Source organism: Pelecanus crispus, chromosome 2 (genome assembly GCF_030463565.1).
Source record: "Pelecanus crispus isolate bPelCri1 chromosome 2, bPelCri1.pri, whole genome shotgun sequence".
In the NCBI taxonomy this organism is placed as follows: domain Eukaryota; kingdom Metazoa; phylum Chordata; class Aves; order Pelecaniformes; family Pelecanidae; genus Pelecanus; species Pelecanus crispus.
The window spans coordinates 24,737,389-24,762,102 of NC_134644.1; the positions used below are offsets into that span (position 1 = coordinate 24,737,389).

At 37.1% G+C, this 24,714-nt stretch overlaps 1 protein-coding gene across 1 annotated transcript in view; it reads left to right on the top strand.

Moving 5' to 3' along the window:
* The window catches only part of RUNDC3B (RUN domain containing 3B), a 53,377-nt gene that overhangs the window by 24,038 nt on the left and 4,625 nt on the right, over positions 1-24,714 (top strand). The window contains exons 6-8 of the mRNA XM_075705568.1: positions 2,045-2,125; positions 3,544-3,712; positions 10,895-11,052. Of these exons, the coding sequence (XP_075561683.1) occupies positions 2,045-2,125; positions 3,544-3,712; positions 10,895-11,052 (408 nt within the window). The remainder of the gene's footprint in view (positions 1-2,044; positions 2,126-3,543; positions 3,713-10,894; positions 11,053-24,714) is intronic.

Here is a 24,714-nt window from a genome sequence, read left to right on the forward strand (position 1 = left end):
AGAGTAAAAAAAAAAACATACCCAGTAAGAGAAGACAGGATAGTCATTTTGTTGTTAGCTAGTTTGGTTCACAGAAACATCCTATTAGTGGGAGAGATAATGGGACCATAAGGCTTAGAGAAGAGAAGGAATAAAAAGGATCGAGTAATATCTTCCTTTTCTGGTGGCAGTGAGCATTTAGGTCAGCTGCCTGTGGAACTGCAACTGGATGCTAAAGGGGAAAAAACCCTAAAATTTCAGGTCTTGGTGGCTGAACTAGCTCATCATGGAGTCAGATAAGTGCCAATACCACTGTAAAGAGGGGAAAGGGAATGTCTGGTTGGGGTTTTAAAAAAAACAAAACAAAACAAAAAAAAAAAACCCAAAAAGTGGAGGGAGAGTTTGAAAACGCAGGATAGCTTCTTTTGCCAGCATTTAGTTGTTAGATTGGCTTAACTGCATCCTCAACATATGTTTTGGGGGAACAGAAGTGTGCTGCAGGTTAAGAGAGCTAGCCTTGTATACAGCACATTCAAATCTTACCAGATTTTATTAGTTTAAGCTTTACACTATGTGAAATTAAACTGCTTCTGTATTAGCACTGTACTTGGAAGCACTATAGCTATACATGAATAAGCAGCATAGCAAGAGTAGGTCTGCAGTATGTAAATCCTCCCATAATCATCTATTGACTGTTTGTCTCATATAAGCCTCAATGATACGTACTACCAGTATGAGAGCTTAGTTGAATGAGTGTGCTTGTTCTTCCTTTGTCCTCTGATTTCCAACATAAGCATATTTACAGGTATCTTAATAGTATTCAGAGTAATGATTAGTTCTTGTTGGAGACATGTAAGTTTTTGTCAATGCAGCTTTTAAGAGCCTAGAAATTTTCTGGGCAAAATAGGAACATAGTGCTACAGGAGCATTTTTATTGTGCCACATATAATTAATAGTATTGTGGTTTGAATGACTGAGAAGCTGTAGCCATTCTTTGCATGTCATATTTGAGATTTTTTTTTTTTTTCAGTTCAAACAGTCTCTTATAAATGTTGACTGGCTTATCTTTGTGAAACTGTAAATAAGACTTTGGGGTGGAGATGGGGGAACCGAGGTGAGAACAGAATCTAAGTATTTTTTTTCCTCCCTCACAGCAATGTGGAATTAGTATCTACTTAAAATAATAGTGGTTTTGCAGGGGTGCTGTTTGTTGTTTTCTTTGCTTTTCTTTTCTTAGGGAAAAAAAACCCCTTCAGATGTACTTCCCAAATACCACTTAAGTGACTGTGTTGTCAAAAATGGCACTTTGCAATTAAGTTAGCAAAAGCTGTGTCTTACTAGAATCTGTTTTTTGATGACAGAGATAGGAGGAGTGAGGAAGATGAGCCTTGTGGAAGCATAATTAATTTTGTCACTTCTGTGATAATTAAACATGATTCAAATACAATCTTTTACATCCAGTACAAAAAGAATACAGTGTAGATGAGAGCTTTATAAAGCTACAGCCATTTAAGAACATTTTCTGAAAGTTAGTTTCAGTAGTGTTCCTCATCTTCCTGCAGCCCAACACCAAAAAGTATCTGCAAGGAGAAAGACTGAAATATTTTTGAGAACTGATTTTTGACTTAAAGTTAATAGGATGGTTACATAAGTACTCTGCAAATGAGCTTAAATACTGAAGATTCCAAGCTCATCCATAACTCTTGTGTTTCTTTTGCTTCAGCTAACTTTCCTTTTCCTGTTATTCCTTTGTAATCCATCTGTATTTTCAGAATAAAAGCAGATATTTGAAAATTAGGGTTACCTAATAATACCACTTGCCCTGATCTATTCCCTGATTATGTGGAATTTCTGTTTGTTGAGGTTTTCATTATCCTGTCCTGAGTGACTCTCATTTAATATTAAACAGTCTAGCTTGGCTGAGTAGGATTTCAGTGTTAAATACTCTAGGCCTTTCTTATTACCAAAAATGAAGAAAAATCAAATTTCACATTGGTAAGATTCAACTGTCACTGTCATTTAATTTTCTTGTTATAATCTTATCATTGTTTCTCTGTTTTATCAGTTTTTGTCTGAAGGGTGAGGGATTGGACGGTAGCTTTCCAGCTGTCATAGACTATACACCATACTTGAAGTTCACCCAAAGGTACTTTTTATCTTTACACTGCTTTTTTATTATATTTCATTGGCAGAATTTTACTTCATGCTGGGCCTCTTACTTTTCATTTCACATTCAAAATAATATCTGTATGTAAATACAAACCTCTACATTCAGCTACCATGTTCTTTCAGACCGGTGGAATTATTACATGACTCAACAGAGTGAATCGTGTGAGCTTTGTTTACTTGGATTAGAATCACAGTTCAGCAGGAAACAAATTTTTAATTTCCTTTGAAGATCACCAAACCAAGTTGTCCTTTCTCTTGGGCCTTTTCCATGTAGCCATAAGCTAAAAAGTAGTTATTTTGTAAACAAAAATTATATATGCCCTGGTAAATGGTAAGATATGACAGATAAGCAGTATGGAGTATGAGCAGTTAGCACATAATAGAAAAATCATGACCAGTTGCGTATATAATCTGACCTTCCAGTTACGTTTTGCTCCTCTGGTCAGCCATGTGATTAATAATAAAAAGAATGATCTATATCTGACAGATCAGATGGCAATCTGGCATCTGCAAAAAGCACGCAAATGGGTCATGTTGTATTGTTAGGTTTACTGAAATGAAGAAAGCAGTTGGGAGTTAGGAGTAGTCTTGAAGATGTACAACTGAACATGAAACATCCTAGTTATTGTCTTGAGATTTCTTCTTAGCTTACATGTTAATGACAAATTGCATGGTTCAGTTAAAGCAGAATTTGCATCACAGCAGGCTCATGGGGTTGCAGAAATCACTACTTAAAAAACTAGTGTAGTGGAAATCATTGTTGTAAGGGAAGATTCCAAATGGGTATTGGGATAAATTAAAATTCTTTTCTTTGAGACTGATGTCTGAATTCTCTGGCATACATTGATTCTGGATGATATGGAGATATTTTAACAATGAATCTGCATGCTATGTAGGGAGATACTTATGTTCTGTGAAATAACAGGCACATAGTCTTCGCTATAACCATAACTATACATTCTCATTTAAATTTATCATGATTTAACATAACAACAGTCACTTTTTTTTATTTTTCTGCATTTTTAGAAACAAATACAATTTATTTTCAGATGTTATTCTTTGCCCTGAATTTGTGAAGGAAAGATTAAGTCACCACTTCCTTAGATAGCATAGTGTAATGCATTGCCCTTTCTATTCCAGGACAGTGTCCCACATACAGTTGTCTGACTTGCCTAAGACAACTTGACTAAGATCACAAGCAAATCTTTGCCCATTCTTTTATACAAATAAAAACTTGAAATATAAGTTGTATTTGGTGATCTATCCCAACATTTCTATTCTTTTTCGTTTACAGAGCTTTAGATATCTTTAAGAACTTTGGTGCTTTAATTTCAAGGGGAATTTGCATTTTAACAAACATAGTTTTTCACTTGGCTAATAAATATGATCCTTCAGTTCTGACAGCATCAGCAGCGATGAAGAAGAGCTAAGAACACTGGGCAGCAGTGGCAGTGAAGGCAGCACTCCAGAGAACATTGGTCCTCCTTTCATCACAGATGAAAACAGTTGGTACAACAAATGCAAAAGGGTAGAACAGAAGTACCGGCTTGCATTGGAACAGAAGGTAAAAGATTAGTTTTGGGGGGTGATGGAGCCAAAGCTCATCACCACCCAACTGGTGACATACGCATTTAAGTAAAAGCAGAAAAATATATTAAGTATTATTTAGCTTCACATAAATCATAGAATCATTTAGGTTGGAAAAGACCTTTAAGATCATCCAGTCCAACCATTAACCTAACATTACCAAGTCCACCACTAAACCAATTAAGGGTAGAGTAGCAACCCCACGCCTCCTGGCTTGGTGGCTGGATCATTTATAATGAAAGTAAAAACTAGGAATCATTAAGATTAGAAAGGATCTCTAAGATCATCAGTCCAATCATCAACCCAACACCACCATGCCCACTAAACCATGTCCCAAAGTGCCACGTCTACCCGTTTTTTGAACACCTCCGGGGATGGTGACTCCACCACCTCTCTGGGCAGCCTCTTCCAATGCTTCACTACCCTTTCCGTGAAGACATTTTTCCTAATTTCCAGCCTAAACCTCCCCTGGCGCAGCTTGAGCCCATTTCTTCTTGTCCTATTGCTTGTTTCTTAGGAGAAGAGACCAACACCCACCTCACTACAACCTCCTTTCAGGTAGTTGTACAGAGCAATAAGGTCTCCCCTCAGCCTCCTCTTCTCTAGTCTAAACAACCCCAGTTCCCTCAGCCGCTCCTCATAAGGCCTGTGCTCCCGACCCTTCACCAGCTTTGTTGCCCTTCTCTCAACACGCTCCAGCACCTCAATGTCTGTCTTGTATTGAGGGGCCCAAAACTGGACACAGTACTTGAGGTGCGGCCTCACCAGCGCTGAGTACAGGGAAACAATCACCTCCCTGCTCCTGCTGGCCACACTATTCCTGATACAAGCCAGGATGCTGTTGGCCTTCTTGGCCACCTGGGCACACTGCTGGCTCATGTTCAGCCGGCTGTCGACCAACACCCCCAGGTCCTTTTCGGCCAGGCAGCTTTCCAGCCACTCTTCCCCAAGCCTGTAGCTTTGCATGGGGTTGTTGTGACCCAAGTGCAGGACCCGGCACTTGGCCTAGTTGAATCTCATACAGTTGGCCTTGGCCCATCGGTCCAGCCTGTCCAGGTCCCTCTGCAGGGCCATCCTACCCTCGAGCATATCGACACTCCCACCCAACTTGGTGTCATCTGCAAAGTTACTGAGGGTGCACCCAATCCCCTCATCCAGATCATTGATAAAGATATTAAACAAGACTGGCCGCAAAACAGAGCCCTGGGGAACACTGCTCGTGACTGGCCACCAGCTGGACTTAACTCCATTCACCACAACTCTCTGGGCTTGGCTACCCAACCAGTTTTTTTACCCAGTGAAGAGTATGCCCATCCACGCCATGAGCTGCCAGCTTCCCAAGGAAAAGGCTATGGGAGACGGTGTCAGAAGCTTTGCTAAAGTCCAGGTAAATGACATCCACAGCCTTTCCATCATCCACCAGGCGGGTCACCAGGTCATAGAAGGATATCAGGTTGGTCAAGCAGGACCTGCCTTTCATGAACCCATGCTGGCTGGGCCCAATCCCCCGCTTGATCTGCACATGCCTGTTGGTCTTAAATTTTACGATCCTCAGAGTATCTAAGTATCTTTGCTCATTAATTTGAGGGGAAAAGAGGTTTGGGGAGAGGGGGAAGAGAATAATAATAATCATAATTCAGAGATCGAATTTCACAATCTAGTGTAGAAACTTTGGCTCCTTTTTCCAATCTCAGAGTTACAGGCAGTGTATCTCTGAAGCTGTTAGGTTGTGAGCTTGAAATGAACACAACTGTCCACAGGATTTTCTTCTTCCTTAGAGGGCATACAATTTTATTGATGTGAGTAGACTGCCAGTTGAAGGCTTTTATAATGATAGTGATGTTAAACTTTAACATTTAGTCTTACAGGAAACAAAAATGATCAGCAAAGTAATCCATCTAGGAATGAAAAGCAGAACTATCTTCTCAGTGATACTGAGTTGGCTTTTTAGAAAATACATAGTTTTAAGACCTGCTTCTAACTAGAATGGGAACCTGCCCCCTGTGTTTGTATTTGATTTTAATAATTTAGGTGGCATATTGAATGTTATTAAACCAAAGGTAGTCCTACCTCTACCACCCAAAATACTGTAAGTTTAAGGTGAAGTATATGTCCAAACTTTAGTATTTTAGTATTTTTAAAAGCAAAGTGCTTGTCAGTTTTTCATAACAGCATATTACAACTACAGAAACAACAATGCATATTAGCTAGTGGCAGAGAGAAAGGGGAAGACACTGAAGAAATAGTGCACAGAAAAAGAAAGGAGGGGTCAGGAAAAATGAAAGGGAAGAAAAATGAAAGACAAATGGTTAATGTTTTTTAAAGAACTTTATTAGTATTCCTTTTTCCTAATGTCAGAATTTGATTTTGGTGAAACTCTGAATATAGTAAACCATATGAAAAGCTGGAACTACATAATGGTGCTTGGAGGTGTAATTACTTCCCTTCATTTAGGACATTAGAATCACAAGATTATCTCTTTGCCTTTCTAGTTTTTACTGTACTGAGAAGAAAAAAGATTTTAAAAAAAGAAAAAAAGAGAGGGTCAGATGGGATCTAGAATAGATCTTCTGCCAGTTAGGACTCAGTACATTAACTGTGGCCCAGGTTCTGGTACCAAGTCAATCACATACATATTTAAATTCTAAGAATGATTGTTGGCATGGTTGTGGCCTGGGACAACTAGCACTCTCCCAGATTATTTTAGGTCACAGTTTGTGAATTAGTTTTTGTCAGTGATCATTCCAAATAACCGGTATGATTTCAGACGTGGTCCTTTGGAACTTGAGTTTTAGTATAGCTATAGCCAGACTGAGAAAATATACCTGAGAAGGACTCCTGGCTATGTTCAGTTCATTAGGGTAAATGTAGCTATGGACTGCTAAATTCCAGTTTTAATACAGAATGGGTAGAATCAGAGTTGGTTTACTTTAATGCATGTGAGAGAACCTAGCTGAAGTTTTTTGAAGTAACAGTGAAAAAATCAGATTTACTGTGGGATGATAGATGTGAGAGGTATTTTTTTTAAGAATATGCATGCAAGTATTTCTTTCTATTTTTGGTCCCTTAGACTTCTCATTTTTTAAATATGACCTTAAATGTTGGCACACAGGTTGCTGGTACCATCTTTTCAGCCAGTGTGGTATCATTTTCCATATGGCAAGAACTTGTGTTCCTTGGGTGTCTGTCTGGTACAGAGGATATTTACCATGCTTTTGTAAACCAAAATGTGCCATTCAGAAGGAATCTCTTAAAATGCATAAACAAAATTAAAACCTTTCCCTCCCCACCCCAACAGTCCTTGAAGCACAGAAATGTATTCAAGACAGCATTTCGTCCTTGTGTCCAGACAAAAACATAGGATCGGTTTGAACTCTGCTCTTCCTGCCTCTGCCCCCCACCCTGAACACTGAAAAATATTTTGGGGTTTAATGAGGAAAGTGTCATCAGCTCTGGAGAAGCATTGAAGAGAACAAAATAGGTGAATATTTATTTTTCTTGGTACATCCAGGTGGTTCATTTCCAAGGATACCCCATGAAGGATACCCTATCAAAGCTGTGACATCTATAGAAACAATATTGAAACAGGGTGTCCAAATCCACTCGCCAGAATCACTAGGTAGCTGTATGTCTACAAAAGCACAAAGATCTTCAGTGGCTGTAGCAGGAAACTGAGGTTTTGGTTTATTCACAAGTCTAAGATCCAGCAACATTTCTATTCCATGGGAAGTTGTTTGCTGATCTGATACTGAGTGTTTCAAATATTTGAGCATTACTATTTTAGTGAGTCACATTATTCCTTGTAGCATTCTCTTAATGAATGGCCAACTTCTACAGTCAACTAATGTAGGGGTGAATTCAAGTCAGTTCTGTGATAACTCTTTGGAAACTTTGGTGCATTTAATACAATTTTCAAAATGATAGCTACTCTGACAGCCATTGACACTTTCCTAACTGCCCTCCTTTAGAATGCCTACTTGACAATTGCAGCGGCAAAATAACTTTTTTTTATTCCCACAGGCAGAAAATTTTCCAGTGTCTAATTTTCATTTGGGATATGCCTGCCAAATTTTTATTTAATTCACTTCAACTATACTACATCTGTTCTATTACAACTTGAACAGATGACCATTAAGAGGTTAGATGGACTGTGGAATAGAACTGCTTTCCTGAGTGTTTCTCTCCTTCCCTTTTTGGGACCTTTTTCATGGCTGTAAGTTGCAGCAACTGCCTTGTTTTCACTGCCGTAAGTTGCAGCAACAATCAAGGTGTGCACAGTGCAGTAGGTACCCATTAATCAGAGACAGACTGTTTCCTTTCAAACAAAGGGGCTTTCTGACATTCTGTGTGTTGGAAAACTGGATGTTTGTGACAAGAAGACCAAGTTGAAAATAGTGTATTTTTAGTAACTGATACAGTAAGTCTGATAGATCCTTCTTTTGCTCTATTGTCATTCACTTTGTGCAAACAATGATAAATTCCTTTTTTGTCTCCTAAGTAAGTATGTGCAGTCATTAATAGCACAGGTGAATGAAGTTTACCAGGGTCACAATATGACAAGCTATTTGATTTCAGCTAAGATAAAGGTATCTGTATCTTCTGAGCTGTTTGAATGGTAGGATAGGGTCAGGTATTACTTTAGCAAGGTAAATCCTAGTGTTGCTTTATTGCATCAACAGTGCTGTGCTGGTTTAGACCAAGAATCCTTGGTTATCCTATTACCCTATCTTGGATACTTGCCTGAAATAGATGTGGGGGGAAGAATAAAAACAAAGCAAATGTATATGCACTGTTTTTCCTCTAATACTTTCTCGGCCAACACATATCAGCTCAAGGACTTCCTGAAGCTGATAAGGTCCGTTTAGTAATCCGTGATGGATTTCTTCCAAATACTTGTAAAATATCCCCTTGACCCCATGTAAATTTTTAGCATCCAGATAATTTTTTTGGCAAAACATTCTGCATATCTACCATCTGTTGTGTGAAAAGCCACCTCCTTTTCTGTCTTTTGAATGTGGCTCCTACTGGCTTCGTTTCATGGTGCCTAGCTCTTGTATTTTAAAAAAACGATGAACAGTCACTTTCTTCTCGTCTTCTCCAGGCCACTCTGGAAATATGATGAGTTTGTCTTTTCCAAGTTGTATCTTGTCCAGATTAATGATTCATAGTTTACACATTTGTTACTTATGTGGAAGTTATCCCTTCCCTATTTTGGAATGGTGTAAACTGTTCACTTTTTTATAGTAAACTCCTAAATTCTTTGTGTACTGTTTATACTGGAGTTTTATATGCTTTCACTGGTGGGATGATGCATCTCCGTGTCATTATAGATAGCGGTATTTACTGTTCATAGTATTCTGTTTCTGATACTGATGCTTCATATTTAAAATATTTTTGTAAAATGTTTTTTTGACATTCTGGGATTTGTGTATGTCCTAATGCATCAGTTGGTACTTTCAAAGCATTACTTAGAGCTCCAAGGAGTATCTTAAGAGTCGAGGTAACAGTAACATTTGACAGGGCAGAACTAGGCATACTGAAAAGCTCTCAAGATTCCTTGGAACTTGTACTGCGACCAAAATAAATTCCTGTAAAATATAAATATATTCAGTGGATAGAACTGTATGTAATCATAGAATCACAGAATAATTGGGTCAGATGGCACCTCTGGAGATTGTCTAGTCCAACTCCCCTGCTCAAAAAAAGGTAGACTAGAGCAGGTTGCTCAGGGCCTTGTTCAGTCAGGCTGTGCATATCTCAAGGATGCAGACTCCCCAGCCTGTCTGGACAACGTGTTCCAATGTTCATTTAAAAATAAATTTAAAATTTTTTTTCAAAAAAAGTTTTTTTTTCTACATTTAAATAGTTTCCTGTATTTCAATTTGTGCCTGTTGCTTCTTTTCACTGGATACTGCTAGGAAGAGTCTGACTCCATCCTCTTTACACCATCCTGTTAAATATTGATAACACATTGATCTGATTATCTTCTTCCCTCTCCTCGCAACCCTGGACTGAGCAATCCCAGCTCTTTCTGCCTCCCCTCATATGAGAGATGTTCCAAACCCTTTATCATCTTTGTCATGATGAATTATTAGTAGCATTTTACTGACCAGCTAATGTGAAACCTGTTTTCTTACTCAACAGTACTATGCCTGTTCTATGTCTATGAAAACTACCTTTTAAATTTTTTTTTTTTAATGTGGACATCTATGAAGGAGTTACACATTTTTCCACAGGCTTCAAGGAGTGTGCAAAATTTTATGCAGTATAGACTTAGTGTACCAGCTTTAACTAAGAATTGATAAGAAGTTACTGGCATGTGACGTGCTGGGACTCTTCTTGAAGAAGAAAAAGAAATAGCTCCTTAGTATTGTAACCAGATGTGTAATTTGTGAACATACTTTGTGACCAGCCTGCGATCATAGCTGCTGTTAAATGCTCACATTGTGGATTTTTGTAGATGACTAAGTAGCTGGAGTGTGATTAGGACTGCCCCATATCTTTTATAGTATCAGCTGGAAAAATGGTGACATAAATGCACATGCACATTCCAGCTGTGCATGTCCAATGTTACTAAAATAAGTGACCTTCACCAGTTGTCCTACCTTATGCTTTACTGTAGATGAATATTTATTTCAATAACTTTTTTCTTTGTCATTTTAATGTGTGATGTGGTATTACAGTTTTCAAATAAACTTTAAAATAATGTTGGATATTTTTTATAATTCTGGATCCCTTTCATTAACTATACAGATCCATATAGATACTTTCTACTCTTGTCCTTACACAGTATCTAACATCCTACATCTGTTAAGTCATAGAGTTCTGATCTTTCTCTTGTACTAGTGACTGTTCTATGTTGTTGTTGAAAAATGAGTTAGTGTTTCATGGTGGTAGCATTCCTGTCTCATTGTTTCATCCATTATCCTATTCCTCCACAGGAATATAAACAAGTACATGATTTTCTTGGTACCTATTAGGAAACATCACGCTAATCTTAAGTCAATTTACTAGTCTGTTTAAAAATAATTAAAAAAAACCCTACAACAGAACCAAAGTAGAACTGCATACATCTCAAACCAGAAAAATGTGAACATGTATAATGAAAAGTTTTTTTGATAGTGTGTTCTCTAAGGCTTTCTAACACTTACATTTTCAGGGTTACCTTGAAGAATTGGTACGACTCAGAGAAAACCAGCTGTCTGAATCTGTCTCACAGAATAAACTGCTGTTACAAAGAATTGAAGATATGGATCTAGCCCATAAAATGGAGAAGGAACAGCTGGAATATATCATTGTGGAACTGCAAGACCAGTTGTAAGTTAGTATAATGGAGAAACGTTGTTAGAGCAGTATTACTTAATTTATTTAACTTATTTAACTATACAATACAAAGAACTTCTGGTCCTGTGGAAATGAGTCAAGCTTCTTAAAAAAATTGATGTATTTAGTTTTTTTTCCTGACAAATCTTATATTCAGAACTGGCTCCCCTGAAAACTGCAGTAGTGTAAGACCGAATAATTCTGAGAATTTTTTTTTAGCTCTGAAATAGCTTACAGTAAACTTGCTCAAATTTTTAACACCTTTTTATAAAATGTTCTTTATATTTTATTACTTCCCACTTGAAGGCTACCCTTAAAAAATAATATTGGAAACAGCTTCCTTTTGAACAGTGTTTTTAAAATGTTAGGCAAGAGAGGATAGAGAAATACTTATTTTCTTTGCATAGAATCTATTTGATTTGCATGGGGCTCAGACACAGTAGAAATTCATCTGGTAGTCCTAAAAATATTCAAACTGGTGAAATAGTTTGCTACTCACCCTTTCTTCAATGCAAGGCAAAATGCTAAAACAGCAGGAAAAGGCTTAATTTTTTAATAGCATATGTGACTCCTAATATGATAAATATTCGACTATCTTTTGATCTTTAGGTAGTTTATCCTCCCAGCCCTATCTGTTGGGTAGCGAGGTACTGTCCTTTTGCAGAAACACTCCCTGGTAATGTTTTAAAGACCCAGATAGATGGAAGACTGGCTGTGTGGTGATAAATTGCCACAAGACTCTGTAGTATGCATCTGAAGTAATTGTATATTCTGTTCTGTTCATAACAAATACAAGATAAATTATTTTACCTTATATCTGGAGTAATCTGTATGTGTCTGAACCCTGAGGTAAAATGGAAGTAATCTGTGGCCTTTTTAACAATCCTGAAACAATCCAGGATGAAGAGAATATAAAGATGGCTTTGGGGTGCTTTGATTCCCTCTGCCTAACGTCTCTCTGAGACACCACCCGGAAGGGTCTTTTCTATGCTGAAAAAAGTACTAGCTTGTAAACAGAGCCTTCCCCTACCCTCCCCTTCCCCTCTCTGTCTTGTGGTAGATAATTTTATTGCCAGTGCTTGAAATGGATTTCATGAAAATCCTCAGGAATACAGCATTTGCATTTTATTTATGCCAGTTTCAGAGTTGAGGAAGAAAAAAGATGGTTTTCTGAGTCTTTTTCTTTTTCTCATTGCCTGTAAGCTTTTGAGAGATACCTGTTCTTGAGTTCTTTTCTGAACTTACTGATATAGCTAATGATTCATGTTATACTTCTTTGGCCTCCCTGATTATTTGGTGGTGGTGGTGGGGGTGGTGTGAGCTCATTTAAACCCACTCTGATACTTGGAAATTTTGAACGTTCAGACCTGCTGTTAATTTTTGGTTGAGCTATATGCAATCAGACTGTTCTAAAGATCTTGGTCTTTGGGGTTTGTTTTTGTTTGCTGGCTTTCTTATGTAAAGGCTCAAATTGTGGAGCAGTTTCTGTTGTATCTTGACAGTGTGTTCTTGTATAGCTGTTTATGAGACACTGCAATCAGGAGCCTGGACTACACTAGATATTTGGTGAGAGGTATAATTTTGCATTGTTATTGCTGTGAGTGTAGTGTGCCTCTCAGATGAACTCTTCTTAAAGTGTGTTAGGAACTCATAGTTCCTTATTGGGGAAAGGGAAGGGAAGAAATATTCCTAGCAGGTTTCTGATGGTGAACACCAGCCATAATTAACATCTTGCAATCATTCTTTCATACTTGTTTTTTTTCTTTTTTCTTCTTTGTTTCTTTTTTCTTTCTTCCCTCCCTCTTTTTTTCTTTTTGCTTTTTCTTTTTTCTTTCATTTTTGCTTTTTTTCTGACCAAGGGTAACCTCGCAGCAGAATATGTTGTATCACTAACATGTCTGTAATGAGGAATGAGTTTTGGCCAATTGCTTTTTATGGTCTAGCCATTTTAGAATGGTGTTCATGTAATTCCAAATCTTAGTGTTTTGCTCCCTTACCTTTAGTAGCATTTTGAAGTAGTGAATGTATGCTGTAATCTTTTTGAATTCTTTACCAGCAGCTAAGAGCAAGTTTGGGATTGTAATTCTGCCCAAGGCATATTACATTACTGTTTGTAAAACATGTTGAGATCTGATTTAGGATCGTTTGCTGTGTAATGGACACTATTATAAATAAACATTCTATATTTTCTTTTTAATAACGCTTTTCTATTCCACTGGTGGTTGTTGTTAAGGTAGCAAGTTCTACCACTTCAGGTTTCTGCTGAGTATTTGTTGATGTTTCCAAAACGGTATTTCACAGGCATGCAAGTCAAAATGTTTTACCTATATTTCTAATGGATTTGGGCAAAATCTGAGCCTATGTCAAGGTCTGCCTTGCAAAAAAAAAAAAAAAAGTGGGGATGGGGAATAGAGATCTGACTTTCTTGGCAGTATAGGTTGTTACTGTTGCTGACTTGGAAACCAGATGACACTAGTGATCAACAAGGCCTTCAGGTTATAAATTAGATTACCTACAGAGAAACTTTTCCATATTCACATTTAATAAGGCAGTTTGCTGTAAAGCATGAAATAAATATGGAAATAGGAGATTGGAGGAACTTGGGAGTAATTTTTGGTTTACAGCTGCTATGGAAATCCTAATGTTCTACAGTTTTCAGTATTCTTGACTTTGTCTCACACGCTTGAGTATCCAAACTACAATGAACAATATAGTTTTCAATTTAGTTAAAAGCCATTTCATGGATCTCATGAATACCAGTATCTGGAAAATAGAGAAGCTGAAAATTTATCAAATAAGTTATTCACAAAAGAGTAACATTTTTTTGCATCTCTCAGCTTACTTGGATTTCTTAGTAATATGCCCACCCATCTGGGGACTGGACGTCTCACTTTGCTGGCAGGTGTCTGATGGGAAATCAAGTTAGAAAAGTGAAACTGCGATAGACCACCTGATCATCGGTCAGACACATTTAAACTAATGCACAGCTGATCAAGAAGAAGGTTCAGACTAGACAATAGGAAACTTCTGTACTGAGAGGGTGATCAAACACAGGAACAGGCTTCCCAGGTCATCGATGCCCTAAGCCTGTCAGTGTTTAAGAGGCATTTGGACAATGCCCTTAATAATATGCTTTTTTTGATCAGCCCTGAAGTGATCAGGCAGTTGGACTAGATTGTTTTAAGTCCCTTCCAACTGAAACTATTCTGTTCTAGTCTAAGAACAGCTTGCTCTTTTACCATTTTCAGCACCTCCAGATGAAATGATTGCCTAGTGATATGTGTCAATTGTTATAATGATGAGGCATATTCTGGCATTCATCTGCTTTCTTTAGAAGTGTTTGCCATCACTGGGATGTGTGTTTGCCTGGGACTTGTAGTTGAACATTAGAGAACAGTGCTTTTGGCTCCACTCTTCTATAGAAATAGTGTATTTTTACAGTGAGGGTGGTCAGTTCTTAAGGCCTTAAAATGCTTAAAATTATCAGCTCTTAAGTGCTTAAAAATAACAGCTCACAGGAGGACAGCCAAGAGAAGCCTGTGACCCATGGTGCGTTTAACTGAAGAAAACCGTTTGAATTCCATAACATTCAAAATGTGATGGGAGAGAGGGATCCCAAATCATGAAGGAACTGTATCCTGGAATATTCAAAACTCACAGAGGCAGCCATTTCTTCCCCCTCTAAGATCCTGCAAAGAAGTGTTGAATGTCTTTTGGAGCAGAGAAACATTTGATTGTGCACTCCATCAGTAAAAAAATTCTGAGCACACCCCCCTAATATAGGTATATTTATTTATTTATTTATAAATTATATACATCTACTACTAATAAATTATGTTCATTATAAAACATACACAACAATAAAATTAAAAAGGATGAGATAAAGATTAAATAATCACTATTTTTAATTTTTTTTTTCATTTATTAACAGTACAAAAAGTATTTTCTTCCTGTACCCCAAATGATTGTCTTACGCACCCCACTTTGGAGACCACCACCTCCAAGGACTAGTTAGCTCAGTCAAAGAAGTGACTGGGCAAAATCTGGAACTGTTTGCCCACAGCATCCTTGCATTAAAGCTCTATCTCAGCTTAAACAGGCTTTTTTCCCCCTTAGGGTGATTCTTTGTCTTTCTTTTGGCTTACATACTACCTAAGGCAAACTCTGCTGATCTTTGTAATTTTAAAGTTCAGATTCTGCATCTCAAATTTGTATTTATATATACCAAATATTGAGGTATGATTACAAGAGAGATTCCATCAATTTCCTGAATAGTGACTCATCTCCTGCATAGTGACTCACTGATGTTATAAAAGCTAATCACTTTAACAAAAAAATCTTTTTAAATAAAGTGATAAGGAAAAAGGAAAGCATTGTATGCAAAGGTTAAAAAAAACTCAAAATGCTTTAAAATTTTTTTCTTCTGCTGTGATTTTTGTTGAAATGACAATAGTGATTTGGATAATGTTTACCAAAATGGGTTTCCTCCCAGGGTGGTTTTCAGATTGGTGTGCCTGGTGTAAGATGGTACAGCCCCTTTGTCCCAACTGGTGCAATTTTTTTTTTTTTTAAATTTATCACATGTATTGAAAATGTATTTCTTAGATTCAGTGGCTATGCTAGATTTTATACTGCTCTGCTTTTTCTCTCCCTGTGTTGTGTCTTCCTATATCCCTGTCTTGTTCTGGTGTTTTATGTGGACATGTGGAGGGAAAGAAATTCAAGAAAACTCTCGTGTTTGGAATTCTGTCTTTGGTTATGGCACAAATAAGACTCAAATTAAATTGTAGGGACCATCACGTCTTACATTGTATTAAGCTTGTCTGTATAATTAAGAATTTTTTTTTAAGCAAATCTTAAAGCTAGATTTATTTAATTTGTCTAGCTGTTATTGGTCAGTCTTTTCAAGGCCCAAACAGTGCTTGTACTTCATTCTTGGTATTTTAATATAGCTGTCTGATAGATCCAGCAATACTGCAGTTCTTATCTGGATAATACAAATGTCTTTGTAAAGACAGGAAATGACAGCTTAGTTGCAACCCTGAGAGACTGTTTGCATCAGTGACACTCTTTAATTACAGGAAATGTTCTGTGTATATTTCTACTCCTGAGTTGTACACAGCCTCTCACTTATGCTTCACTATTTTCCAGGCATTGACTGTTGGAGCAGTCTGTCCACACACTTACTTTTCCCTATGTTAGCACTGCATTGAGCTCGGGCTAATGCATCCTGCCTTTCAGAGGAGTCCATCAGCTCATTCTCAGCATGAGAATGAACACAGCCACAATAGTTCTGTGAGCAGCATGCCAGAGTAAATTCATACATAGAAACATGTGTAAGTCCAGGCAAAATGAGCTTCTCTCTTTCAAATACACCATGTTCTGTCACATCTGTTATGGAGTACTTAAAAGAAGATTTACTATATTCTTTGTAGCAAAGGTGATTCCTTTCCAAAGATTGATCATGCCCCATTTGGTTAAAAAACTTGTTTATGAAAATAGTACCTGTGCTTCTCCTCGCTTTGTCAAGATTCTGTTTGTAAATGCTCTAGAGCCTTCAGAGTGCTGCCACAAGTACTTTGCCTCAGAGCAGGCAGGGGAGGGTCACAGATGAAGGCACAAAGTTGTAGAGGATGTAGGCTATACTGTGCTGTCAGGGACAAAGCAGAGAAAAGCTTGTCCAAGGAAACAGAAGCAGAAGGGTCTGAGCCAAAGGCTTTGAAATTTACCCTGTGTTTTGTGTCTCCTTGTGAGTAAAACTTCAAACGGTGGGTTGCCTGGCTTTGTAATCCTCGCTCAAAAACTAAATCATCTGGAGAAATAGGAAAGCTGGATTGCTTTTATAGTATACTACCTTCATTTTCAGGTAGTCCTCTTGTATCACTTTTTTTTTTTTTTAAAAGAAACTGAATTCGTCAGCTTTGTAAGTGCAGTAAATCCAATTTGTTGTAGCTGCTTTATTTTCTCACTGAAAGGAATTGGGAGATTAAAATTTAATGTTTGATCTTCTTGGTGAATTTCTTTCCTAGACTGTCAAAACTGAGAATGCTAATCCTTCTTTCCTTTTAAAGCTTTCATGGATCCTTGCTATCAAACCATAATTCACATTAGCCACGCTTTTATTTGTAATGCTTCCTGTATGTCCTCTGTCTCCCTTAAGTTTGCAGCAGCAGTTTTAAATCCTTAGTATTAGTCTGGTCTGTTTTCAGCTCCTTTGTTTCACAACTTGTCTGTACTTCTTTTTTTAAACAGCATAGAAAAAATATTGCATATTTTGACAAATGTTAAAACTGTTTTGTTTTGGCAGTATTTTGGATTTTTTTTTTTTTTGTGTGGAATTCATTCTTTTGAAGTTTACTGCACTATTGTAGGCCTGTTCTGTTTTACAAAGGTATGGATAGACAGCAAGAAGGTTCTGTTTTCAGTGAGATGGAAACCTGTGAAGACATGGGAGTTTCCTTTTTGCTTAAAAGTGTAACTAGGAAAAGTTCAGCTGTGTGTAGTACCTGGACAGATAGATTCCTGCAATTCAGAGTGGAGCATACAGAGTGAGGAACAGCAAAGAAATATGCAGAATGAAACAAAATTGCAGCCAAGCCTCTGACATGATGGAGGACATGCTAATATTAGCATCCAGAGGGATTGCATGGATTTATTGTGCAGCAGGAAGCCAAAAGTTTCTGGATTCATAGCAGCCTGAAGAAAGGACTTACTCTGCAAGGTGCAGTAGATAGGGAAGGATTTATTTTTAAACCCTCATATATACAATTACAATGTTGGATATCTCTGCTGAAACTCTTGCTAGCTTAATATGGGAGTGGAAGTTTAAAAAAAGTGGTTGTTCTGTCAACCCAAAGTTTACCCAACCATTTCGCAGTTGATACTGGTGTTTTTACTGAATCCAAGGGACACATGTTACAGTGGCAAAAAAATTATTGAGAAGACCACTGGTTTGGGTGAAGTTTTCCTGTTTCTGTTCTGAAGGAAGATCTTGATTGCCCCCCACCCCCATAGAAATGTTCTTTTAAAAGGAGTTCAGCTATAGACAGGTAATGTGTATTTACATCACTGACATAGAAAAAAAAAATCCTTGAATCACTAGCTCTGTTTGAGAGGATATTTACTAAAGGCAAATTTGATAATCTGTCAAAAAAAGCTGTTGCTCCATTTCAGCAGAAAGGATCTGATAGTTGAAGAACAGAATTAAAAGCTGCTCTTTTTTAATAGTTTGGTTGCTAGTCAAGTTCAGTAGTTTTCTTGCTTTCAGTGAAGACCTACTGTTTGGGGAAATGCATTATGCCTGTTCTCCTCCTCCAAAGGAATCAGGCCTGGTTATTTGTCCAAGGACATGAAGAGTGTCAGTCATGCGCTGCAGTAGTATTTTAATGAGCACATGCAAAGTTAACATACTGTAGTGTGTTTTGATCCATTCTGGACGTCTGTATTCTGAAATAAAGTCTCCACTGTAATTAAACTAGAACTCAAGAGTCAAGCTGCCTGTATTTCTGCCAATATAGGCTTATCCAAGTTACTCCAAAGGTCAAGGAGATCAAAGGCTGTATAAAATTGATTACAGTAATTTTATTACTGGAGGATGTATTTCAAGATCTCTAGGAGATAACAAAGGAGGACTAAAAAGATTGCTGAAGAAGCTTCAAGGGGATCTGTTCTGTGGCACAACTAGTACCGTTGCTGTGATGCACGAAGATCTGTTGGCCAGTCAGAAAGAGTAAGAAAATGTGGTGCGGTAGGACATACCTGCTTTTTTTCACTGCAGCGGCTGCCATTAGAAAGTCTGCTGGGATCTAACTGCTCTGGCATCTAATTTGGGGAATACTGTGTCTGTGCACAGGGCACAAACCTGAGAGAGGTGATGTATTGCAGCATCAAAGTCTTCTGGTAAGTAACTCATTCTCATACCTGCTGATCTAATTTCTCAAAGTCCAATGACATACCAGTCCAGACAGCTCACTGTCTTGCTACAGTACTGACAATTTGAGAGTTCCCTTTTATTTTAGAGTTGCTCTTACAGATTTTAGTTATATTCATGTATGCTATCAATTTGAGTTTGCATTCCATATTTCCTGTCCTAAATAAAGGTTTTTAAAGCTTGTTCTTTCTTATTCAAATGTTTTTATTTTTTTTAAGCTTTTATTTTCACTTTTACTTTTCACTACTCAGGTAGTTCTTGAACTGGAGCACTCATCTGATATAATTCCCTTTCTTAGGGAATTAGTCTGTTTGGTTTATTTCCTGTCTTCATCTGCTGGTAGGAGGGCAAATTGCCAACTGGACTGGCATTTTCTGGATTTGGAGAAATTAAACTTGCAGGTAAGAAATTACTGGTTTTTATAGGTATAATTGGAAACAGAACTGACCTTTTGTTTATTAAACAAAAAAACTGTGTAAATGAGTCTTTCAGAATAGGCTTCCAATGGCACAAGTCTGGATTTGATCCAGGGGAAACTGGAAATCCAATCTAGCTGAAATGAGACCAGAAATTTTGTGTTGTTACCAACATAAGGCTTTTCTATATTACCTTTGACTAAACTCGAGATTCATTTTGATTTACTTATTTATTTTTAAATTCCCAGAGGTAATACAGTTACGATATAGTAAGTGACTAAAGATAATCACCTTTTTATATCATTTCTGTTTTGCGTGCAGGTTGTCTTTTGTCCCCATCCCCCACTCTGAATGAGTGAATCAAGTCAGGTCACACGTTCACGATGCAGAAGTCTTAGACGTGTTAATTCAAAGGAGCAATTTCTTATCCTTTGGAGAGGTAGCTGAGCTGCCAAAAGCAGTGCTAGTGCAAACAGAACTGTTTGTGGGGTTACTTTACGAATTAAAAAAACAAAACCAACAAAAACTTCTTTAAAAAAAAATCAAAAATTGACCATTTCGATGAGCCATTTTCAGAGTAGCTGCTACCTGATTGCACCAGAACAACTGAAAGGGCAGCATACTGTGGAGCAGGGATTGAAATGAGCAGTAATTTATCAGTTGCTTTTTATTGTTATATGTGTACCATACATAATGATATTCTGCTTGTGCTTAATAAATAATCTCAATAAATCATGAAATAAACATCTCAAAATAATAAACATGGAGGACGTCAGCAAGTATATATTCTGGAGAGTACCTGACAAAGACAGGGCCAGTGACCAGTAGTGGAGAAGGATGTTCATCGGAAGACTTCACTAATTTCACTTTTCCCCACTTCTTAAATACACAATTAAAGGACTGAAAGTCAAAAGCACGCAGAGACTTTTTTGGGAATAGCTGTATAAACCTGATGTTAAAACTCTGGCTGTTGCTGTTATTCTTGAATAAAAGTAAGTAAATTTACAGGCCTGGAGGGGAGAGTTTGTATCTGCACTTCAAGCAGACGCTTAATTCCTAACTTGTGAGTATGTTAGTGTTGATTAGTTAATGAATCATCAGTATTCTTTTGTAATAGGCAGGAATTCGTTAGCAGGATGTTTTTACTGAATACTTTTCTTTGTTTTCTAAGAGGAACTTAATTTGAATAGCGGTTCCTGATGTAGAGAACAAAAAATAAAAATGTAAGCCAAATATTTGTTAGTTTTTAATGATGTGTTCTAGTATTACGATGATGATGTTCTCTCTTTTGCTGATTGTTTTTCTGGATAACAAGAAGTCAGTTGCAGTAGAATTTTGAATTGGTATGGAGATTTTCTTTTTTTAGACATTAAAAAAAACCCCACAATTTAAATATCATAACTTAAACGGTATCCTGGGCTAACATGGTGAGACTGTACATTATACTTCTCTTATATATGTGCATTATGGAAAAATCTATGCCATGAAGTAATACAGAGGTTATTTGATCATTTTAAAAGCAATTTTTTGAAAATACAACACCAATGCCCCTCTCCTGGAATAAATCCCAACAAGAATTTTGCTGGATTTGCCTCACCACTTTTCAGTATGAAAATAGCAATTCAGCAATTACTTCCAAAGGAATTAGAAATATTCTCTCTCTGCCTGCCATCTCTTCAGTATTTCTTGATTTTTTGTAATTTTTTTCAGAACTTTAAACACAATATGAAATTATCTTATACAAGTATTTGTTGGGGTGAGGACTGCTCAGTGCACAAGTGTTGAGAGCAGGAGAAAAATAATTGTTTTCCTTCTGCGGATCACAAAAGAGAGCTGCTACTTTTTGCCAACATGATTATGAAGAGATGGACATGATTGTAGGTAGAGAAGATAGCAGTTAGTGGATGGAGGGAAAAAGTTCACAGGCTTTCAGACAACCAGGAATTCTTTCATGCCTGGATTAGGTGATGTACCATAAATCAGTTTAACCCCCCTGCTCTCATAATAAATTCTTACATATTCTCCCTCTTCTAAACAAAACTTTCTTCAGTCTGCAGTCTCGCCATGTTAGTCCAGGATACCCTATTCAGCCATATCTCACATGCTGCCTTTCTTTCTTTCATTCAAAAAATAATCATACAGTCTCTTATTAAGATGGACTGTATTCTCCATGTACCATCTACCTTCCTGAGATTATTACATTTAGAAGCCATTGTTTTTATCTTCTTTTTGGCTTTCAAGTTTTCTATTTCCAGTCTGAAGAAAAGGAGTTAACAATTTGTTGTATGTGCTCATTTCCTTGTTTTCACTCAAACTTGATCCTATTTCCTTCTTCTTTTTTTTTAATTTCTCTCTATAGTAAACCCTTTTCTCTCTTAGTTTTCCTCTTCCCTTTTTGGAATGTCCTTGCTTTTACTCCTGTATTAAATGGTTTAACATATTGTCTACAAACCTTATCTTGCATCATCCTTAAATCACCACAGCTACAAAACCAATAGAACAATATTTTATTGAATTTTATTTAAAAATAGAACTGCATGCTTGTGTTGTTCAGTGTTATTCTTATGATGTATTATGAATTTTGTTCCGTATAAGTTATGCTTATAAGTTATGAGGTAATATCTTTCATAAAATATAGACTTTGAGTCTTGGTCTACAGGCATTCAGGTCGTTCTGGTTTTCAATTGGTGTTTCTCACCAGCGGTTCGTTCTCGGGAACAGAAGCAATAGAATAAAATCTGTTTGTACATAGGTCGTTCCAGTTCCGTATGTTTTACTACAGACCAGCATTTTATACAGAAGCTTATATATTACATTATTTTTATGTGAACTTTTGGTAACACTTTTGAAATATTTCCCAGTCAGGGCCCAAAGAGTTCAGTAGTTTCTTTTTTTATGTGTGTGTAAATAACAGAAAATACTAATTTTACATTTTAGTCCTGAATATTTTTGTGAAACTTGTAAATTTCACAAATATCCTCATTTGCCATTTGTACCTCTCACCAATTCTTCATTTCTTATTTTTGCTCTATGAAGGCTTTATTCTAATTTTTCCTCTGAAAGCTTTTATATGCCAAACTTATTTTGCTATACTAGCAGATAAGTCAGTTTTAATAGTAATATTCTTGGTTTTGTTAAACAGCCTGACAGTAAACATACAGCGGAAAGCTCAATCTTCATTGTACTCACTGTGATCATTAAGAAAAGTTCTACTTCAAACCTGCAGTATTGCAGCCTAGAGTTGGCCAGCACAATGTTTGCATTCTGAGGAACAAGTGCTACTGTAGAAATTCAATCTGCCGTGCATAAAATAAATTGTTGTCTTTTGAGAGCTCTTAACTTGTAGGAAGAGCTCCTCTTGTCTGACCAAGAGTAGGACAGCACTCAATAATCTTGTGCAGCGTTTTGTCACATTGAGTGTTTTGAAATTTGTATGCTTTTTTTCATTAAAAATTGATCATATTGCCTTCCTTTTTAACTCCTTTCGATAGTAAACACTTTCGTCTCCATTTCTCTTCCTCTTCCTGTTTTTGAATATTTGTAGCAGGATCATTTTTGCCTCATAGTGATTAAGAGTTTGAGGATGACTTATGCTGTGTAGACGTGGCGCTGAGGGACATGGTTTAGTGGTGGACTTGGCAGTGTTAGGTTTATGGTTGGACTTGATGATCTTAAGGGTCTTTTCCAACCTAAATGATTCTATGATTCTGTGCAGTTTAATACTTTGACTCTTAAAGTAAGTCTGGTTAATATGCATAAATTGATGCTGCCTTTGTTAATCTTGAGAGAATTGCTGTTTGCAAGCAGTGCCTTTAATAAGTCTGTGCTGCAGTGGAACCTCATGATACTTTAAAAATGGCTGCAAGAGAGCAAACAGCTAAATAATCTACAAGGCTGAAAAAGGAGGTGGTAACTACCACCAACTGCTGTGAATATATTGTCTGATTTCCTACTGTCTATACTACTATTTTATATATACTGAATACTGTGGACTGATTTTATATATTCAAAGTTATTTTTGCATATTTTTAAAGATTCAGAATAAAAGCATAAAAGTTTTAAGAAAGGAATAGTTACTTCTGTATCCTACCTGATGCCTGGTTTTCTTCCTGAGCATGGTGGAGTGGTTTAACTAGTGATCTACTGTAACTGTCTTTAAATGTTGTTATGCTAAAATCCCTGGAGCAGTTTGGCTAGGCTTTGTTTCAGAATTTCTTTGTCCACACAAAGGGTGAAATTTCAGGTTACTATAACATAAAGATTTGTGGGAAAAGCCTCCATATAGAAACCTATGTAAAATGCCAAATTTCTACTATTAGCAACTTGTCTGTAGATGTGTGGTTTTGTCATCTTTGCTCAGCATGTTTATTTAATAACGACACTGCTGTTGAGTTGTGTGGTGATAACGTACAGGAGTTGTCCAAATGGGAATTTACATGTACATGTTATATGTGTATGAATTTGTGTTTAGTTACTGTGTGCATAGTTGCTAATACAGACTGTGTCCTGTTAGAAAACTTCTATGAAAGCATACAAGAAGTCCTTCTCAATAAGGAGGTGATGTAGTGTAACTGGCTAACCTCACAAGAACTGGCTAGGTCAGTGTTTCAGTTTCCTCAAATCCACAAGCCTTTAACAGACCTGTTTAATGCTGGATGTACCCCATGGGATTAGGGAAATCACATGGGGAAGTGAATACCATACAAGATACTTTAAATTATTGAGAGCTTTGGGTTATCAAAGTGGTTATTCCTATAGACCCCTTAGAAGGGTGAGGGGGGAGATCCCAGGGTAGAAAAGCTGATTGTTTACTTGCATGAATACTGGGGGAATTCGTCATCTTGAAAAGTTTCTTGAAAATACTTTGTTCCCTGTGGTGCTTCATCACTTTCTCTTGCAAAATTGCTGTGCATCTGTCTCCTTTCTCAAACTCGGCTACTAAAAATTCCTTACTGAACTTGCTATTGTTGTACCTTGTTTTGTGGGAAATCTTGGTTCTTTGGGCAGTGTTACGTGCCCTTACTGAGGTTCTTGTCTAACCAGTTCAGATACCGCCAGAATTAAAACTGCATTGTAAAAGTAGACCAGTTGACAATGTTATTTGTGAATTCACATAAATATATGTGTACCAGGAATAGTTAGTTAATTTGCTATGCAGTTTGGCATTTCAGATAACAACATGGCATTTGGCTTTGAACTCCCGAGTACATTCGGTATGGAGATATGTAACATCAGATATTTGCTTCCGGCCACAGATAGTCAAACTTGTTGTAAAGCAGCATTTAATTATTGCCTAGTATTTCATGGATT